Source organism: Mobula hypostoma, chromosome 20 (genome assembly GCF_963921235.1).
Source record: "Mobula hypostoma chromosome 20, sMobHyp1.1, whole genome shotgun sequence".
In the NCBI taxonomy this organism is placed as follows: domain Eukaryota; kingdom Metazoa; phylum Chordata; class Chondrichthyes; order Myliobatiformes; family Myliobatidae; genus Mobula; species Mobula hypostoma.
This window is the reverse complement of record NC_086116.1, coordinates 25,196,241-25,218,801: the sequence shown is the minus strand read 5'-3', so window position 1 is coordinate 25,218,801 and position 22,561 is coordinate 25,196,241. Positions and strand designations below refer to the sequence as shown.

General features: G+C 41.9%; 1 protein-coding gene across 2 annotated transcripts in view; it reads right to left on the bottom strand.

The window, feature by feature from the left end:
* gramd4a (GRAM domain containing 4a) overlaps positions 1-12,858 on the bottom strand; it is a 163,928-nt gene extending 151,070 nt beyond the window's left edge. Inside the window, exon 1 of one of the 2 annotated variants that reach the window (XM_063072575.1) lies at positions 12,649-12,858. In XM_063072575.1, coding sequence (XP_062928645.1) covers positions 12,649-12,683 — 35 coding nt within the window. In that variant the 5' untranslated portion in view covers positions 12,684-12,858. Of the gene's footprint in view, positions 1-12,296; positions 12,409-12,648 lie in introns of those variants that run through there. The other variant, XM_063072576.1, reaches the window with a different exon arrangement.
* Positions 12,859-22,561: the final 9,703 nt, after the last annotated feature.

Sequence of the window (22,561 nt, the reverse complement as noted above, 5' to 3'; positions counted from 1 at the left end):
TAAAAATTAATGTCCTTCAAACATCGCATGTAATCAACAATAGCAAAAAAAAACACACAATAACGTTACGCAGGAAGGCAAATTCCTTGAACACTCTTCAGTGGTTGCAAAATGCTAACAGGGATGGAGGGAAGCAAGGTGAGAATAAGAAGAAAATTATTTAACTGATAGTTTACAATGGAATTGTCACTATGACCACTTACTGGGGCGTGTTCACTTCCTGGCTGTTGTAAAAGGCAAGGGGAGACAGAGCAGTTTAAGTGAGGATTAATGCATTGGTTAAATTCAACAGCCAGAATGCAGAGCACAGGGAAAAGTCGTGTGACGATACCTTCAGAGTTACGTCCTACTCAATTTGGTAGCGTTAATTAGTAATGTTTTACAATTGCCTTGCAATGAAATAAACTCAAACCGGGCCAAAGTTGAGTGGATAACTAAACTATCACATTGAAAACAGTTATGCATATACACAAGTGAAGTGCAATCACAGTACAACCTTGTATGCCATTTCTAATTTACACTGAATGGTGTGACTCTTTTCAAAAGCATTTTACAGTTAGTTATGAGATCTTCAAGAAAAAACACAAATCAGAAACAGGGCTATATTTTAATGTTTTGGCACAATGTGTATCAAAAGGATGGGACAGGCCGGGAAATGATGCACATCTGCTGCTGGCTTTTCAACTACTTAATGCATCAAAACATTTCTGGGTTTCCTGACTCATTAAGCAGTATGCTGACAGATCCAATATTACATTTTGGTTTAATTATTTTAAATAGTCTTTTCAAATATAACAGTTGATGAAACCTAGAACTGGGTTAACAACAAATGAAGTATATCAAGTGTAATACAAAGGGAGGAGAAAAAGGGCTGGATTCTGTGACCGTCCAGCTGCTGTCAATCTGGACACTGCAAAGATCAGCATAGGCAGCTGTTACCTGATGCGGTGACTTTCAATACATATGACAAGCTTGTGCAGATAGGTTGCTGGGCACAAGCAGAGATATGCAATGGTGCACAAGGCTCATCTGAAATTTAGAGTTTGGGGTTTGAACTCTAACCTATGTGTCAGCCACTGGATCACTGAAGGCCTTACTCAAATACAGTCAGCTCTTACTTCACAAAGCCCCGACCTTAACCAGTTTGTGCTGGGGATTTAAAGCATCCCTCTTCATACAAGCCTTTCTATCTCACCATGGTTACTTCTTGCAATCCCACAACCCCATTCATTCCTTGATGTTCTCAGCCCCCCTCCCAATTTTCTCCCTCACACCTCAGCATCCCTATATTTCCCCAAAATGCCACCTGCTCCTCAATTCAATTTCTTTAATTATGACTGGAGATTAGAGGAGGGGTCTGTTCTATTGCATTTCCATATTTGTCCTCTTGTACAGTAAAATATCCAAGTCTGCCCTTCAGCAGGCCAAGTCACACTTTGCTGCATTCCTCTTCAGCATTATTCAACACAAATTAACTAAAGCTCTGAGATACATTTTCTGTCTGAACTTTAATGAACATGTGTACTGATCTATCAAAGATACACACTATGATTAATTAGCCCAATCCTGGGTTTCTACATTGGCAAAGAATTCACAAGGTGGCAACATTCTGAAGGACCACGAATAAACAACAAATACTCAGCAGACTAAATATCAACCTCCAAGAAGACCACAACGTTGTCGTAGGGTTTGGAGGCTTGTATGCTTCAATGACCGGAGTCAGGGACGTGTGCTTTGGCTCTTGATAGGGTCACCCATACCAAACGACGATAAAGAGTAGAGGCCAAACTAAGAGAGGTTCACCAGTCCTCGAGATTTCAGGGTTCAGCTCAGGACTAACAACACTGGTCAAAAAAAATTGCTACGGAAACAGCAATGAAGAGTCCTTCTATACAGACAGAGATGGAGGATATTCATTGCTGCCCTAAATGCCAGAAGCGTAATGGGTAGTAAGTAAGACTAAAATCAAGTCCAGTGCGGTTAGGAAACTGGCAGACAAAAGTCAAACAAATAGCTCTAATGAATAACATTTTAGCCAAATCATATTACAGTATAAAATCATGAAATTTCAGATTCAAAAGTGCTCAAATGCATTTAAGAATTAGAAAATCATTCTAATTATTATTAGAATTTGAGACAGTATGGTAGCATAGAGGTTAGCACAATGTTTTAAACTTCAGGTAACCTAGACTCAATTCCCAACACTGCCTGTAAGGAGTTTGTACGGTCTCCCAGTGACTGCGTGGGTTTCCTCTGGGTGCTCCAGTTTCCTCCCACAGTCCGAAAACATACCAGTTGGTAGGTTAATTGGTTATTGTAAATGATCCCATGATTAGGCTAGGGTTAAATCCAGAATTGGTGGACAGCGCAGCTCGAATGGCCAGAAGGGCCTACTCCGCACTGTAGCTCAATAAAATAAAATAAAAAATCATCAGGTTCATTATGTGCCACGTCATATGATGTAGGCCATAATGGTCATGGCCATGATCGTTCTTGGCAAATTTTTCTACAGAAGTGATTTGTCATTGTCATCTCTTGAGCAGTGTCCTTAGAAGACAGATGACCCCAGCCATTATCAATACTCTCCAGAGATTGTCTGTCTGATATCAGTGGCCACATAACCAGGACTGGTGATATGTACCAGCTGCTCATACAATCATCCACCACCTGCTCCATAGCTTCACGGGACCCTGTTTGAGGGGTGGGGGGGCTAAGCAGGTGCTACACCTTGCCCAAGGGTGACCTGCAGGCTAGTGGAGGGAAGGAGCACCTTACACCTCCCTTTGTCGAGAAGTATCTCCACTCCATCAACCAATATCAGGTTATTTCCGTCAAACTAAAATTAAAGAGTGCAATGATTAAAAGCCTATGGCAGGGCAATTCAATTTTAAACTACTTATGGTAAATATATAAACCACCATGATGTTGTTGGCAGCATAAACTACATTTTAGAAAACCACACACTTTGGGAGTTAGTACTTTGGTAAGTTTCAAGCTCAGACAGATTTCGGGTTCTTTGCAAACAGGAACTATATAGAATTGAATTATTGATTTCTTGATGATTTAATAGTTATTTTAAAACACACACACAGGACAAAACAAATATACTGTTCATTTAAAGATTGAGGTAAGAGAAAGTTGTAAATATTCTTTGGTGAAAAGAGTTGAAATGATTAGAAAGAGAAAAGAGGAATGTTTAACTGATGGCTGGAATTTATTAATGTAGCAAGCTCTTAAATGAAATGATCTATAGTTCAATTGCAGACTGTTTAAAAGTACAAAGTTCAAGATATATTTATGCTGACACTTCCGCCTTAATACGTTGTTCTATAATGGCACAATATTTTCAGAAATTTGGTAGCACCACTATTCAAGGCCAGGATAGCAGGATAGAGGCAATTGTGTAATTTTTCATGTCAGTCTTGCCTGGATATCATGCTGTTGTGGGAGGAATTGATTTGAGTCTTTTATTGCTGTAAAATTCACTCTTTGCTTTAAGCCAGGGATTCGCAACCTTTTTTTTATGCCACGGACCCCTAACGTTAACGGGAGGGTCTGTGGACCCCAGGTTGGGAACCCCGTTTCAAATTCTGCCACACCACATCACTTTTAACCTGGTTGATGGTAGGTGTCACTGGACATTTGACAAGAAGGGGGAAATCAATGGCAGATAAATTGTGTTCTTTCATGACTACAATATAGCAAAGTATGCTTGCTAGAAGACCTCAGTTCAGTGTAAGTTTGATATTTAACTTCTGCATCGTGAAATAAGATCAAATTTATTTTAAATAAAATTTCATTGAAAATCTGATCCATAATTGGCCATATCCCAGATTACCAATCATATGCATTCTGGCAGAGAATAGTGGTAGTCCAATATTCACCCTTAAAAGTACACTTTAAGAAAACTTAAGGTAGGAAGTTTCACAGCATACCGGTTTGCAGTGGAGTGAAAAAATTACTTGCAGGGTGTTGAAGGAAACTGTAAGCATTGCAGTTCAATGATGGGGTGAGTAAAGTTACATAGAAACATAGAAATTTACAGTACATTACAGGCCCTTCAGCCCACAATGTTGTGCTGGCCATGTAACCTACTCTAGAAACTGCTTAGAATTTCCCTACCACATAGCCCTCTACTTTTCCAAGCGCCATGCACCTATCTAAGAGTCTCTTAGAAGACCCTATTGTATTCGCCTCTACCACCTTCACTGGCAGTGCATTCCATGCACCCATCACTCTCTGTGTGAAAAACTTACCTCTGACATCCCCCTTCTATCTACTTCCAAGCACCTTAAAACTATGCGCCCTCGTGTCAGCCATTTTAGTTGAGTGAAGTTATCCCCTCGGTTCAGGAGCCTGATGTTTGAGGCATAAAACTGTTCCTGAACCTGCTCCTGCACCTTCTTCCTGATGGCAGCAGCAAGAAGAGTGCATGACTTGGGTGATGGGGGTTCCCTAATGATGGATGCTGCTTTCCTACAAGAGCACTCTTTGTAGATGTGCTCAATGGTGGGGAGGGACTTTACCCATGAGGGACTGGGCCACATCCACTACTTTTTGTAGGATTTTCCATTCAAGGACTTCGGTGTTTTCATAGCAGGCTGTGTTGCAGCCAGTTAATAGACCCTCCTGCACTTCTATAGAAGTCTGTCACAGATTCAAATGTCATGCCGAATCCTCTCAAACTCTAAGAAAGCAGAGACGCTGTTGTTTTTAAAAACCCAAACACGAGGAAATCTGCAGATGCTGGAAATTCAAGCAACACACATCAAAGTTGCTGGTGAACGCAGCAGGCCAGGCAGCATCTCTAGGAAGAGGTACAGTCGATGTTTTTGGGCCGAGACCCTTCGTCAGAGACGCTGTTGTGTTTTCTTTGTAATTGCACTTACATGCTGGGCCCAGGGCAGGTCCTCCAAAATAACACCACCAAGGAATTTAAAGTTGCTGACCCTCTGCACCTCTGATGAGGACTGACTCATGGACCTCCAGTTTCCTTCTCCTGAGGTAAATAATCAGCTCCTTGGTCTTGCTGACATTTAGTAGCCCCACTCATCCAGATTTTCAATCTCCCTCTAATATGCTAATTTAACACTACCTTTGATTCAGCCTGTAACAGGGAATATGGCATTGGAGCTGTGCTTAGCCATACAGTCATAAGTGTAAAGCAAGTAGAGCTGGGGGGTTGGGGGCTACGCACATAGCCTTGTGGAGCACCCATGCTGATGGCGATCATGGAGGAGATGTTGCCAATCCAAAATGCCTAGGGTCTGCAAGTGAGGAAATCGATGGTTCAATTGTACAAGGAGTAATACTTGCTCAGTGTATGCAATAAGCTGAGCAAGATTACAGCAAATCATAGAGATTCAGTACTTATGATACCTATATGCAAAATAACAGCAAAGCCCAGAAAGGTTATCCAGGACAATTTTGAATGGACAAGGCTGGCTAAGATCAAGATATAGACCTGAAGAATTTTTTTTAAATGTATATACCCTTCAACTTATCTATCTAATGATATATGGTACTAAGTTACAAATCAAAGTCTTCTTCTCTATGGATAGATAAAACGTTAGGATGACACCATCGTAATGCACACAAAGAAAAGCTCAAATTTTTTACAGGACCTTGTGACCGCCAGATGATCCCAAGTTCTTACTGTTGATAAACATGACAACCAATGTGAACATGGAAAAGATATCTTAAATAGCTGTATAGATCAGCAAAATTAGGTCAGAAAATAGATTAAATTGAAAATTGCTGCTGGTCCCAAAAGAGACTTTTTTAGCCCAATTCAGCATGACATTTAGATTCAAAAAAAATCTCCCGCAATGCTATTTGAGCAATGCAATAAAAGATGACATAGAAAACTTTGTTTCCAGTACATCACATATAACTACCTTTGGGACTTCTAATGTGCAAAAAGAACAATATTCATATGTTTGCTATAAAACATATAGCAAATACAGAAATCTAAAATTGACTTTTGTTTAAACTAACTAGAAGTTCTGTGAAAACCAAATGAACAAAAGATAAGAAATAGATCTAGCCATATTTAAAAGCTAACCAAGGATATCTGGAAGTTTCTTTATGTATTGTTGCCCAAAGCCAAATAACTTCAAGGAGAATTATCAGCAAAGCCCAATGTGACACATCAACATCAAAAGAAAAGGCAAAGAAAGGTCACTGACATAAACCAGAAGTAAATCTTCAAATGTGATATGAAAAATGCACATGTTCAAATACAGAGGAAAAGCTGATCAAGGCAGTTGACATGAAAGGACAATGAAAAAACTGCATTTTTCCAATTTTCTGGTTAAATGAAAACCAAAACTCAAATCAATTTGGAGTTTGTAACATTGAGTAATATAATTAGATACTCCATTCAGTGAACTTGGTATTTATTCAAAGTCATGGCTACTGAGCAGCACACAAACTGGCCCATCTTACCTTCTTACCAATATTGCACTCCAGCACAAATGCTGAATACTAATTTGCCCAATTTCCTTCCAGAATCGATGCCTCAAAAAGGCAGCATCCATCATTAAAGACCCCCTATCACCCAGGTCATTCCTTATTCTCATTGCTACCATCATATATTACATTGTACCGCTGCCACAAAGTCAACAAATTTCATGCCACATGCAGGTGATATTAAAACTGATTCTGATCACTATAGCTGGATCCTGTAGATGCCAGACAGGGTTAGCTTTCTTTGCCTCCAGGACACAAAGTCCTCGACGTCAATGAGTTTCAGGTGAATGCTCACTTTGATATTATAGCCTTAGAAAAAATCTGGCATTACATTCCACTTTCTGCCCTCTGTAGACCATCACGAAGATGTGGCTCATCATTAAAATCATGTTTTAGTTTGCTACAATGCCCCAGCATTTTCTTTTTCTCCAGTTCCACACCACATCTCTTCTATCTACAAACGTTTGTAGTTTCGCATTTAAAATTCCTGATGCCTATCACCTACCTAAGCATCATAACTATTTCTTCAGCTATCTTCACGTTCTTCCCTCATAATTTTCACCCTTAAAAAAATTGCATTCCATCTTAATTCATCCTACTGACTCTGTCCTCCAAACCTCCCTTGGTCTCTTCTTATATCTAGCCTGTCTAGCCTGTATTCACAGTAATTCACCTCTGCAGGCCACATTAACAAGACACCACACAAAGATACAAAGTCAGACCCCACTACAGAGCAAACCATTGGCCACAGTTGCCCAATAATGCTGACTGTACTTCACAAAGTAGTTGAATTAGTCAATGGTACAAGGATGATAAAGAAAAAAAATGAAGGGTTATGTAGGAGGGAAGGGTTAGATTGATCTTGGAGCAAATTAAAAGGTCAGAACAACATCGTGGGTCGGAGGGGCTGTGGTGTGCTGTAAACTTCTCTGTTCTATGTAAATGACTTTGAAGCACTTCTAGATGTTCCAAGGACACAAAAGCCACTACATAATGCAAGTCCTTGAAAAGTAGCAGTACTGCCAAACTATACTCATGTAAATTATATGCATTATACTCCTACCCCAACCCAATAAAATCTAAATATGCAAACACATAGCAAATGAACAAGTTTTAAAACAGATCTAGTGCACCTTTATCCTTTTTAAGCATACAGTAAGTAACCAAAATTTCACTTCAAATGATTTTTAATTATTTCTATGTTTCACAATGATCAAGAATTTAATCTTCTCCACATGATGAAGAAGTCTGAAGTGCCATAGCAGATGGTAGTGGCAGACTCCTGAGGGAGAAACAACAAGAGCAAAGAGTGTGGGAAGAGATCATGAACAAATGCAAAACATCCATGATTGAATGGGGGTGACTGGCTTATTTCTGCACTGTACTTGAATAACCATCCAAACAGACTCGTGTTCTATAAAGATGATGGAAATGGAAACTATGGACAGGAATCCATTGATGCAAGTGGGGGTGAATGGAAAAACATCAGTTGAGAAAGGCATGTCTCCATTGAATTGCAAGTGATTTTCACTTTAACAATGAACACTTTGTTGAAGAGCATACTCTGTAACTGGACTACAGGAAAGAAGTGCCCCACTTTTTTCTCTTTCTCCTCTCAAAAAGAGAAAGTACCATCGAGATCACACTACAAACAGATGTAATGGTAAAATAGGTTTGAATCTTTTTTAAAATCTGCAAATTGCTTTTATATTTTCTAACTTTCCTTGAAAAGAAAGCTTATAAAGTACAATTAGTTCTGGGAAGAACTTTTACCGAACAACCTTTTTATTTAGCTATACAGTGGGCAGTAGGCTCTTCTGGCCCTTCGAGCCATCCCACCCCAGCAAGCTCACAAACCTGATTAACCCAAACCTAATCACAGGACAATTTACAATGACCAGTTACCCTACCCGGTATGTCTTTGGACTGTAGAAGGAAACCAGAGCACTCCAGGAAAACCCAACATTCACAGGGAAGACGTACAGAGACTCCTTACAGAGTGGCGCTGGAACTGAACTCTGAACTCAGGGACACCCCAAGCTGTAATAGCATCGTACTAACCACTACACTAGCACGGCACCAAAGCACATCTTTTTGTACGCTTCTCCCCCTTACTTCACATACAGAAATTTCCCCCCTTCTATGTGTCATTCACTAAAGAAGGAGAAGCCAAACATGCCATCTTTCTGTGAGATTCCATGCTATTTCAACTCAAAGTAACAGGGATACATTTTCACTGAAAATAGTTGTGTCTTTTTGGGAGATTAATTTCAATGGTAGAGAAAGCGGGTTATACAATACCAGTTTCTAATTATCAAGTTCAAGTTGGTGTTGAAAACAGTCAACAAACTTTGGTGGTAAAGATACTTCGTCACACATTTCAAGAAATAACAAACTACTGATGTGAAGCCATGTTAGGAAACAATGTAGAGTGGATTCTGGTTAATGGGGACACATCAGGACATTTTGGCCCAATTAAGCGGCAGCCCCAATTAGCCGAAGTTTCATAGAAATAGCTAAAAAGGTATAAAAAAGACAAACAGCTGTTTAACTGAGTAACAATTTACGTACTTAAGTGAAATTCGAACAAATTAGAACATTACCAGTACTACTACAGTACTATAAAACTGTACTAGCTTCTAATAGTTATGAGCCTACGTTGCTGTGCTCTTTTGGTTGACTGTAAGCTAACAAAATCAGAGCAGACAAAATAAAAGGTTTTACCATTACAATGAACTGATTGTCAAGTTAATTAGATAACACCACTATTAATGTACCAAAAAAATTACCTTGCCACATTTCATTAACAACTAATAAAATCCCTAATGACAGTGTAGGAGTGATGGTACAACACATGGTTACTGACATTACTACTATTACTGCTTTGCTTGAGTTTGCAAAACAGATACAGAAAGCTGGTTACACTTCCAAATATATGTTTCTGCAGCCCACCTAATGTATAAAGATAAGCAAGATTGGCACAAATCTATGAAGACGGTATATAGTCTATGCAGGCTCAGGGGGTGCTGCACTCTTAAATTTGCCTTCCTGCAGCAACTAACAAACTGCTAAAGCTGAGGTTCCCAACCTAGGGTTCATGGACCCCTCGGTTAATGGAGGGGTCCATGGCATAAAAAAAGTTGGGAACCCTTGCGCTAAAGGAACTCAGAAGGTCCAGCAACATCTGTAGAGGGAAATGGGATGATCAATGTTTCTGGTCATGATGCAGGGTCCAAGATAAGGACATATCAGTCCTAATGCACGGCGTCAACCAAAATGTCAATCATCCCTTCCCTTCCACAGATGCTGCTCAACCCACCGAATCCTCCGACAGTCTGTTCTCACTCCAGGTTCCAGCATCTGCAATCTCACTGTCTCCAAGTTGAAGTTCAAGTTGATTGTCATTCAACCATACACATGCATACCATCAAAACAAAACTCCATTCCTTAATGTTACCAACGAATTGTACAACTGCATCTTTGTGCCTTCTCTCAGGTCTCCACAACGCTACTCAATGGCTTGCAAAGGAACTCTTGACAACAACCACCCCTCCAGAACCCCAAGATCATCAAAACTCTGCTATCTCACACGAAGCCCTGCTCTTGAGCTTGTGAAGCCCCCCTATTGTTTAGAGGTTGGCAAGACTGACATCTGATTGCTGATTTGTACTGTTTTCTCCAAAAGAATTTTCTGAATAGAACACTGTAAAAGTATATGAGGGAGGTATAAATCCCTCCATGGTGTAATCCTGTCCTCATTCCATAATTGTCTCCAACCCAGAACCTTCAATGTGACAATCACTGTATTCAACTGCAAAGTCTTTCAAGTTCCTCCCTAAACTCCTTGTGTCCTCCATTTAGGCAGCAGAGAAAAACAACTATCTTGGTCATCCAACCTTGTCTCCTTTTATGGATTAATGCTAGTTCCATTTTGTATCTTACTGTGAAGCTTCTTGAGATATTTTGCATTAAAAATACTACATGAAAGTAAGTTAATGAGTGATACTAGCTGATCACAACAAGATCAGATCATTTCTCTTCCCTTGCTTCTCGTAAGTGCTTATTTCTTAGCAACACACACAAAATGCTAGAGGAACTCAACAGGTAAGGCAGCATCTTTGAAAATGAATAAACAGTTGACGTTTCGGACTGAGACCTTTCTTCAGGAAGCTGCCTGACCTGCTGATTTCCTTCAGCATTTTGTGTGTGTTGCTTTGGATTTCCAGCAATTGCAGATTTCCTGGTATTAGTGCTTATTACCTGACAACCTTCATAACACCAGATTTATATGTTTCATTCCTGAAACTGCAAAAGGCTATTTACTCAATTCTACATGTACAAGGCCAAAAGTTGGATCTGACCCTTGATTCCAATACTTTACTCTTTCGCCAGATCCTTTTTGTCTCCCATTCAACTTCCCCAATTTGTTTTTTTTTCCCCCTGACTTCTGCTTAAACTGCAATATTCCAACAGGCCTCAGGCCATTACTAACTTACTTTCCCTTTTCTCTTACTGCCCATCAGTTGGTCCTGCTTTCATTGTAATAGAATAGTACATCACAGTACAGGCCTTTCGGCCCACAATGTTGTGCCGACCCTTAAAACCTACCTCCCATTATAACCCCTCCACCTTAAATTCCTCCGTATACCTGTCTAGCAGTCTCTTAAACTTCACTAGTGTATCTGCCTCCACCACTGACTCAGGCAGTGCATTCCACACACCAACCACTCTCGGAGTAAAAAACCTTCCTCTAGTATCCCCCTTGAACTTCCCAAGCCTTACCTTAAAACCATGTCCTCTTGTACCGAGCAGTGGTGCCCCGGGGAAGAGGCACTGGCTGTCCACTCTATCTATTCCTCTTAATATCTTGTATACATCTATCATGTCTCCTCTCATCCTCCTTCTCTCCTAAGAGTAAAGCCTTAGCTCCCTTAATCTCTGATCATAATGCATACTCTCTAAACCAGGCAGCATCCTGGTAAATCTCCTCTGTACCCTTTCCAATGCTTCCACATCCTTCCTACAGTGAGGCGACCAGAAATGGTCACAGTACTCCAAGTGTGGCCTAACCAGAGTTTTTAATAGAGCAACACACATCAAAGTTGCTGGTGAACACAGCAGGCCAGGCAGCATCTCCAGGAAGAAGTACAGTCGACGTTTCAGGCCGAGACCATCCTGCTGCATTCACCAGCAACTTTGATGTGTGTTGCTTGAATTTCCAGCATCTGCAGAATTCCTGTTGTTTGCGTTTTTAATGGAGCACCTAGTTTTCAATAGCTGCTCACAGTTACACTCATCTCAATCCTTGAACATAGTTAACTCCTTGCTCAGGACCACGTGAGAATGCTCAAATACTTCAAGCCTATTTCCTTTCTTAATACAGTTCGGATTGATCTTCACTTTGACCTTTCCCACAGTTAATGACTACAGTCCATCTATACCATATTCCAAATATGTTCTCAACTCCAGCACAATTTCAAAGCCATACTTTTGGATTACTGGATTACCTTTCAGATTTAACTGTACGCATTCAGATTCTCATTGGAAAAAGGCCATATTTAATTTAAACATTTAAAGTGCACCTGTCATCATTAAAAACAGCATAGCATCTCATCCTTCGTCAAATTAAAGATTGGCTAACAAAACCTTGGGCCCACTGACATTATCACTTCTCGATCAAATCACAAGATGGGGAGGGGGTAAGGGAGACAGCCGTAATGCTGAAAATTAACAGAGAAAAACGATGGAATCGTGAACAAAGTCTGGCACATGTGGAGACGGAAGAATTGAGGAGGGAAGACTAATGAAGGTTTCGGGTCACTGACCTTTCCCCAGAGCTGTAGATGGGCTCACGGCACGAACCACCGGCACCACCGACAGCTGCCCCACTGTTGTCAAGGGACAAACTGGGCCTCGTATACAAGAAAGTGAACAACAGCAGCGCCAATGACACAAGGCTCTCCGCTCATAATCCGGGCTCGGCATCAACCATTCGGAGACAAAGGCTGCCTCCATGTGGCCCCGGCGGGACGAGCAGAGGGCCAAGCCCGGGGAGTGACGGTAGGCAGCGCCTGCTCGCCCCCGCCCCCCCATGTCAGAAAGGCCCAAGACGGCAGGGCGAAAAATCAACATCGCCGCCAAAATAATAAATAAATAAGAGGAGAGGCTGTCACTCACCCGGTTCTGACACGCAAATCGCAGCGAACTTTCATTAACGCACAGCGCCACTGCCCCTCAGCAACGCCGGCCGAACCCGAAGCTGAAGCCGGTGCCTGCTGCTGCTCCAGCCCCGAAGCAGAGACACAGCTCCGCGCTCCAGGTAAACAGCGGCACCGCCGGCCGAGCTGAAAGCCCGGAGTGCGGAACTCTGAGCGGGACTCTTCTGCCTCTCCCACACACTGACGCTCCTTCCCCCCCGATCCCCCAATCAGGTTTTCCCACTCGCTCCCTCTCAGTTGTGCGGCTGCATCTTTCACGTTCCCGGAAGCCCACTAAAAAAACAATCATCTTTAGCTTCAAATTCCAACAGTGGCACTCTCCATCTTCCTTTTTTGTTTTTGTTAAGCATCTGTTGATTCCAACAAATGAGAGCTGGATGCCCTGCTTCGGGTGTTAGATTCTTACGTAAGAGACGAAGTTGTGGCCAGATGATGTGAAGGTAGCAAGGTAGTTTCAAAGCACATGAATCCGGGAGCATTGGAATACGTACGAGATGGTGAATGACATTCAGTGGTTCAAAGTATACAGTAAAAATACAGAAAAAAAAGATCCAGGAGTTCTTTCTTTAAAGAGAGGCAAACGATGTCCCTGGTAAGTGTTACCTCGGCACGAACTGAACCGTGAAATCGCAATACCCGAGTGACAAGAAACAACGCGAATACTGAGATATAAATGAAGTTCATTGCTGAAGAAAACAAGTTATATTCTACTCACTAAGATTGTCTTTCTTAGGCACCAATTACAAGTGATAATACACCAGATGGAAGATTATTATTTAGTTTTTGAGAGGATGTATTCAGAAGCAAACAAAATTTCCAGCATCTGCAGATTTCAGAATCAGAATTAGGTTTATTATCACCGGCAAGTGACGTGAAATCTGTTAATTTATTTGTTTTGTGAAAATTCTGGGGGAACTCAGTGAGTCAGGCAGCGTCTATGGAGGGGAAGGGGCGGAATAAATGTTCGACTTTTCGGGCCAAGGATATTCATTAGGACTGGAAGGGAAGCGGGCCAGAATTAGAAGCTAAGGGCCCTTCTTATTCTGGCTTCTACTCCCTACTTTCCCAGTCCCGATGAAGGGTTCCTGCCCAGACTAAAACGTGGAGCTGCCTGACTTGCTTGAGTTCCTTCAGCATTTTGTGTGATTTGCTCAAGATTTCCAGCATCTGCAGAATCTCGTATTATGGGGATGTATTCAGATTAGTTGATTGTGTGGTGGTGAGTATGCTGACTGGCTGCATCCCAGCCTGGTATGGAAACGCCACTGCTCTTGAATGGAAAATCCTACAAAAAATTGTGGATATTGCCCAGTCCATTAAGGGTAAAGTCCTCCCCCCCCCCCCCCGCATTTAGCACATCTACATGAAATGTTGTGGCAGGAAAGCAGCACCTATCTGTCATGGTCCGGTCCGGTCCGTGAAATCCGCATTCCGGTTCACGGTCCGGTCCATGTTCCTCATTCCAGGTTTTCTGGTTTTCCCCAGTTTCTGTTGAGGCAGCTGATTTTCGTTTGGGCGGGCTTCATAAATAGCTTCAGGATTCAGCTCTGGTTGCTGGATTATTCCTGTCCATATCCCCTATTTGAATCCCTTCTGTTGCTTGTCTGAAACCTCGCCTCGTGTGAAGTCGTGCCTCGCGTGAAGTCGTGCCTCGCCTCTCCTCTCCTCTCCTTGCCTCACCTCGCCTGTAACCCTTGCCTGCACTGCTGTCTATTTCAATTGCAGGAGCAAGATAAGGAACTGTCTATTGTTGTTTTGAACTGTCTCTGTGTCCATGCCTTCACTAGGTAGGTGTGGCTGTTTGCTGCTTCCTAGTGTTGGGAACTGTCTGTATCCACGCCTTTGCCATGTAGGTCTGGCCATTTGCTGCTATCTAGTGTTGGGAATTGTCGGTATCCACCCCTTTGCTAGGTAGGTCCGGCTGTCTGCTACTACCTTGTGTTAAAAACTGTCTTGTTATATTCTGCATTCTGTGTAATGAGTCCCTGCCCTATGTCCTGTTCCCAAGGAGGGGTCCTGGCTCTCTGTTCCATGTTCCTGTCTCTCCCTCGGCCAAGGCTCTGTGTTCCTGTCTCTCCCTCGGCCAAGGCTCTGTGTTCCTGTCTCTCCCTCGGCCAAGGCTCTGTGTTCCTGTCTCTCCCTCGGCCAAGGCTCTGCGTTCCTGTCTCTCCCTCGGCCAAGTCAAGGCTTCGGGGTCTTGTTCAGTCCTAGCCACGATCAAAGAACCTTGTCCTGTCCAAGCCATGGCTTTGTGTTCTCGTCTTGTCCATATGTCTCACCCAGCGCAGGAGTACCTTGCCCAGCTCGGTGCTGGGGTTCCCTTATCTTGTGCTGGAGTTCCATTGTCCTGTCCTGGAGTCTCACGTCCAGTCCTGTTGCCACTCCTCATCCTGTAGCCACATCTTGTCCTCGCCTAGTTCTGGAGTCCAAGCCCGAGTCAAGTCCTGGGTTCTGGGTCCTTGCCCAGTCTCTGGCTCGGAATCCATACCCTAGCCTTGAAGTATTCAAGCGTCGTCATGCCTTCACCTGGATCTGGATTCCAAGCCCAAGTCAAGACCCAGGTTTCGGGTCCTTGTCCAGTCTCTGGCTCGGAGTCCAAGCCTAGGCTGCTAGTTCCAAGTTCCATGTCCTGGTTCTGCTATCCTAGTCAAGTCCTAGCCCAGGCCCTGTATCCTTGTCTCGTCCAGGGCCTGTGTCATGTCCAGCGTCCTTTCTTCCCCACTTCCCTTGCTTCCTTGTCACGCCTAGCCCCGTTCCTAGTACTTAAGTGTCTGTGTCTTGCATTTGGGTCCGCTCTCAGCACGCCCCCCCCCATGACACTATCATCATCAGGGACCCCCACAAACCAAGACATGCTGTCTTCTCACTGCTGCTATCAGGAAGAAAATACAGGAGGCTGAAGACTCGCAACATCAGGTTCAGGAAAAGTTATTACCCTTCAACTTGAACCAAAAGGGATAACTTCACTCAACTTCACTTGCCCATCATTGAAATGTTCCCACAACCAATGGACTCACTTTCAATGACACTTCATCTCATGTTCTTGATAATTATTACTTATTTATTATTGTTGCTTTCTTTTCGCATTTGCACAATTTACTGTCTTTTGTACATTGTTTGAATGCCGAAGTTGGTGCAGTCTTTCATTATTTCTTATGGTTATTATAAGATTATGGATTTATTGAGTATGCCCACAAGAAAATGAATATCAGGTTGTATATAGTGACATATTTGTACTTTGATAATAAATTTTCTTTAACATTTGAATGTATGCCAGGGTGCAATTAAATTTGATTTTTAAATTAGGCAATACTCCACAAGTGAAGGTTGAGTGCTGTTTTTAAAGAATTTTGAAGGATTTACATGACATAGGTCTTGGCAATTAGCTCAGAACTAGAAACTTGCATTGGAGAGGGGATAAGTGCATAGCCAGTCACTTTAAATGGTATTTCATTGAGTTACCAAATATGAAATTCCTTGAAATATATAATGGAAGCAGGTCCAAACAATGAAATCACCTGTGAAAATATATTATACAAAAGCAAATCACACATTTTTAGCAAGTAAGTGACAATAATTCCAAAACAACACAATACAATATAAAATAAATACCAACTGCTTTATTTGTATGAGGCAGTAACAGACTTTCACAACTGCTACGTTACAGGTTTTGAATTTCAAAGACCTTTCTATATACTTTTCGAAGTAAAGTTCGGAGTTGGAGTAAGCATTTTCAAAAGGCATTTGTAAATTGAATCATCAATTAGCTAAATTAGAGGAGAAAAACAGGGCTAATTTATGACAATAGATTGAGGGACAAGTCCTGAGGCGCAATAACAAAACTATAAGTATTGATAATGAATGTTTTCAATTTAAGCAATTTGGATCTAACTACAACAAATGAAGCAGAATGAAATTTAACATGTATTAATATTTTAAATAAGAGAAGTTTTATAAAAAAAATGAAAAATCTCTTATTGAATTAAATGCTTCAGTAGCAGTTTGAATGGAACTATAGCATTGGAAAGGAGCTACAAAATCCAATAAAACAATTGAGTATGGTCAATAAATCTAGAGAGCATGTCCAAGCTATAAACCATTGTTTAATTTCTCTCCTTTCCTCGAATTGACTATTCTGATATCTGTAAACAACTGATACTCCATCCAGCAACTTTCTTCAGCCATGAACTTTAGCAGGTAGTGTTGGCAAATTGTTTAACAATTGAAGTACCATAACCAAGCCTGATCATGTTCGGATGTGATATTAAATTAAGGTTTCCAACAAAGCATACAAAATGGTGAACTAGAAGTGGGGGGCATTAAAACTGGAGCCTTCATTTATTCTGTAATGCCAGAGTAAGTTTATTGTCAAAGTACATATGTGTCACTAAATACAAACCTGAAATACATTTTCTTGCAGGCAATCAGAATAAATACACGGACCACAATAAAATCAATGAAAGTCCACACCTAACAGGACAAACAGCAATAATGTGCAAAAGAAACAACAAATTGTGCAAATACAAAAAGAGAAAGTAAAATAATAAATAAATAAAATCAAGGACATGAGATAGAGTCCTTGAAAGTGAGTCCATTGGTTGTGGGACAAGTGTCACGTGCTAGCCAGAGTTGGAATAGCAGGATAGCTAGAACGAATATGTGGCTTGAGCAGTGGTGCAGGAGGGAGGGTTTCAGACTCTTGGGGCATTGGAATCGCTTTTGGGGGAGGTGGGACCAGTACCGTCCAGATGGTCTACGTCTCTGCAGGGCTGGGATCAATGTCCTAGGGAGATTGTTTACTAGTGCCACTGGGGAGGTTTTTAAACTAATATGGTAGGGGGGAATGGGAACCCACACAGAAAAGAAGAGGGAAGCGATGCAGAGACCAAAGCTAGAGTTAGTGAGGAGAAAAGTAAGAGTAGAGTGCATAAAAGTAAAAAGCAAAAATCATATAGGTCACTAGATTCTAAAAGGACAATGAGTATACTGTAAGGGCACTTTATCTAAATGCCCATAGTATTAGAAACAGGGTTAGTGAACTTGTCGCACAGATTAGTATCAAGGCATATGATTTAGTGGCCATTACAGAAACCTGGTTGCAAGGTGGAGATGACTGGGAATTAAATATCCAAGGATATCTTGTAATACGGAAAGATAGGCGGGAAGGCAAAGGAGGAGGGGTGGCGCTCTTAATTAAGGATGAGATCAGGGCGATTGTGCGAGATAAAATCTACAGAGCAGAATGTTGAGTCCATCTGGGTAGAGATTAGGAATAGTAAAGGAAAAAAATCATTGGTGGGAGTTGTCTATAGGCCACCTAATAAAAGTATTGCAGTGGCAGAGGTGATTAACCAAGAAATAACAGAGGCTTGTAAGAACGGAACGACAGTTGTCACGGGGGATTTTAACTTTCATATAGATTGGGTGAATCGGGTTGGTCAAGGAAGTCTTGAGGAGGGCTTCATAGAATGCATCCATGATGGCTTTCTTGAGCAGCATGTGAGTGAACCTACAAGGGAAAATTCTATTTTAGATCTAGTCCTGTGTGATGAGACAGCTAAGATTAATGACCTTGTAGTCAGGGATCCTCTTGGATGTATGACTGAATTTCGCATACAGATGGAGGAAGAAATAGTTAGATCTAAAACTAGTGTATTATGCTTGAACAAGGGAGACTACAACAGGATGAGGGAGGAGTTAGCTAATGTGGATTGGGAGCACAGGCTATTTGGTGGGACAGTTGAGGAACAGTGGAATACTTTCAAAGAGATTATACTTTCAAAGTATATTCCAGTCAAAAGTAAGGACAGTAAGTGTGGGGAGAGCCAGCCTTGGATAACTAAGGAAATAAAAGATAGTATCAAATTAAAAGCTCATGTACAAAGTTGCAAAGATTAGTGGGAGACTGGAGGATTGAGAACACTTAAAAAAAAACCAACAGAGAACTAAACAAGAAATAAGGAAAGGGAAGATAGTGTATGAAAGTAAATTAGCACAAAATATAAAAACAGGTTGCAAAAGTTTTTATAAATATATAAAGCGGAAGAGGGTGGCTAAAGTCAATGTAGGTCCCTTGGAAGACAAGAAGGAGAAATTGATATTGGGTGATAAGGAAATGGCTGAGGCATTGAATGATTATTTTGTCGGTCTTCATGGTGGAGGACACGTCTAATATGCCAAAGAAGGATGTTATGGCTGAAATGGGAGGTGAAAACCTCGATAAAATCACTGTCACCAAAGAGATAGTGATGAGCAAACTTGAGGGCCTGACGGTAGATAAGTCCCCTGGTCCTGATGGGATGCATCCCAGGGTGCTGAGGGAATTGGCAGAGGTTATAGTAGACGCGTTGGTAATCATTTACCAAAATTCTCCAGACTCTGGGCAGGTCCCAGCAGATTGGAAGACAGAAAATGTCACACCACTTTTTCAAAAAGGATATAGGCAGAAGACGGGCAACTGTAGGCCAGTTAGCTTAACATCTGTAGTCAGGAAAATGCTTGATGCTGTCACTAAGGAAGAAATAGTGAAACATTTAGAAAGGAGTGGTTCCATTAGACAGACTCAGCATGGATTCAGAAAGAGCAGGTCCTGTTTGACAAACTTACTGCAGTTCTTTGAGGACATAATGAGTGCAATGGATGGAAGGGAACAGGTGGCTGTAGTATACTTGGATTTCCAGAAGGCGTTTGATAAGGTGCCGCACGAGACTTATAAATAAGATACGGATGCATGGAGTCGGAGGAAGTGTATTGGCATGGATAGTGGATTGGTTAACTGATAGAAGGCAGAGAGTTGGTATAAATGGGTGTTTTTCCGGTTGGCAGTCAGTGGTGAGTGGGGTGCCGCAGGGGTCGGTGCTGGGCCCGCAGCTGTTTACCATTTACATTGATGATTTGGAAGAGGGAACTGAGTGTAGCGTAGCAAAATTTGCTGATGAAACTAAACTGAGTGGAAAAGCAAATTGTACAGAGGATGTGGAAAGTCTGCAGAGGAATATAGATAGGTTAAGTGAGTGGGCCAAGGTCTGGCAGATGGAATACAACATTGGTAAATGCGAGATCATCCACCTTGGAAGGAATAATAGAAGAGCAGATTATTATTTAAATGGTGAAAGATTGCAGCATGCTGTTGTGCAGAGGGACTTGGGAGTGCTTGTTCATGAATCGCAAGAAGTTGGCTTGCAGGTACAACAGGTTATTAAGAAGGTGAATGGAATGTTGGCCTTCATTGCTGGAGGGATTGGATTCAAGAGCAGGGAAATCATGCTGCAACTATACAGGGTACTGGTGAGACTGCACCTGGAGTACTGTGTGCATTTCTGGTCTCCATACTTGAGGAAGGATATACTGGCTTTGGAGGCAGTGCTGAGGAGGTTCACCAGGTTGATTCCAGGGATGAAGGGATTAACCTATGAGGAGAGATTGTGTCGCCTGAGACTGTACTCTGGAGTTCAGAAGAATGAGAGGGGATCTTATAGAAACATACAAAATTTTGAAAGGGATAGATAAGATAGAAGTAGGAAAGTTGTTTCCATTGGTAGGTGAGACTAGAACTGGGGGACATTGCCTCAAGATTCAGGGGAGAAGATTTAGGACGGAGATGAGGAGAAACTGTTTTTCCCAGAGAGTGGTGAATCTGTGGAATTCTCTGCCCAGGGAAGCAGTTGAGGCTTCTTCACTAAATATATTTAAGATACAGTTAGATAGATTTTTACATAGTAGAGGAATTAAGGGTTATGGGGAAAAGGCGGGTAGGTGGAGCTGAGTTTACGGACAGATCAACCATGATCTTATTGAATGGCGGGGCAGGCTCGATGAGCCGGATAGTCTACTCCTGCTTCTATTTCTTATGTTCTTAGTTCAGTGATGGGGCGAGTGGGGTTGAGTGAAGTTATCCCCTCTGGTTTAAGAGTTGGTAGTTTAGGAGCAATAACTGTTCCTGAACCTGGTGCTGCAGGTCCTAAGGCTTCAGTACCTTCTTGCTGATGGCAGCAGCAAGAAGAGAGCATGTTCTAGATGGTTGAGGTCCCTGATGATGGATGCTGTTTTCCTGCAACAGCTCTCCATGCAGATGTGCTCTATGGTGGGGAGGGCTTTACCCATGATGGACTGGCCCATATCCAGTACTTTTTGTCAGCTTTCGTGTACAAGGGCATGATTCAGCTAGTCAATATATTCTCCACCACACATCTGTCAAAGTTTGTGAAAGGTTTAGATAACATGCAGATTCCTAACAAACCTTTAAGAAAGTAGAGGCATTGCTGTGCTTTCTTCATAATTGCACTTACATACTGGACCCAGACCAGATCTTCTGAAATGATAGCATCAAGGAATTTGAAGTTGCTGAACCTCTCCACCTCTGATTCCTTGATGAAGATTGGCTCATGGACCTCCAGTCTCCTCCTCCTGAAGTCAATAATCGTCGCCTTATTCTTTCCGACATTGAGCAAGAGGTTATTGTGGCGCCACACGGCCAAGTTTTCAATCTCCCTCCTAAATGCTGATTCATCATCACCTTTGATTTGGTCAATAACAATGGTGTCATTGGCAAACTTAAATATGGCATTGGAGCCATGCTTAGCCTCACAGTCATAAATATAAAGCAAGCAGAGCAGGGGGCTAAGCACACAACCTTGTGGTGCGCCTGTGCAGAGAAGCTGTTGTTGCCAGTCTGAACTGACTGGGGTCTGCAATTGAGGAAATCAAGGATCCAGTTGCACAAGGAGGTATTGAGGCCTAGGACTTTGAAGCTAATTGATTAGTTTTGAGGGGATGATGGTATTGAATGCCAAGCCATAGTCAAGGAAGAGCATTTTGATATATATATCTTCACTGTCCAAATGTTCCAAATTGAGTGACAAGCCAATGAGCCACTTATTTATTATTATTTTTATTTGTTTTTTTCTCTCTGCTAGATTACGTACTGCATTGAACTGCTGCTGCTAAGTTAACAAATTTCACGTCACATGCTGGTGATAATAAATCTGATTCTGAAATGGCATCTACAGATGACCTGTTGGGATGGTAGGCAAATTTGAGTGGATTCAAGGGGATCCTGGCAGGAGTTGATGAATTTCATTACCAATCTCTCAAAGCACTTCATTACAGTGGATGTAAATGTTACTGGATGATAGGCATTCAGGCAAGTTACCATTTTCTTCTTGGGCTCCAGTATAATTGAAGCAGGTGGGAACCTCAGATTAATGAAGCAAGAGGTTAAACACTCCAGCCAGTTGATCAGCATAGGTCTTTAGTACCCAGCCAGTTATCCATCTGGGCTGGATGCTTTCTGTGAGTTCACCCTCCTGAAGGATGCTTTTATGTTGGCCTCAGACTGAAAGCGCAGGGTGTTCAGGGGCTGCGGGAGTCCGTGAAATTGCCGCCATGTTTTCTGGTCAGTTGTTTTCATACTGTTGGAGATGACAGCATTCAAGTCCTGCCACAGCTGCCAAGCATCGTTCAGCGATTCAAGTTTGGTCTGGAATTGCCACATTGCACATGAGGTGGCTTTCCAGAGATCATTCCCATTAACAATTAATATGTTCCATCATAAATGTGGAAGAGTGAATTAGAAGGGCTTTGCTGTCACTACTAGGGGAGAAAGAAGTGTCAGAATTAAGTAACACACACAAAATGCTGGAGGAACTCAGCAGGCCAGGGAGCATCTAGGGGAAAAAAGTATAGTTGGCGTTTCAGGCCGAGATCATTGTGTTGTTTGGATTTCCAGCAACTGCAGATTTTCTCTTGTTTTTGTAAGAATTAATTGAGATTCTTTTCTACGTTTATCTAACATGACTGCATTCAGTATTTATGATTCTACTGCAATATATTTCTTTCTCTTCTGCAGTCCTTCAAGATGAACAATGATTAGC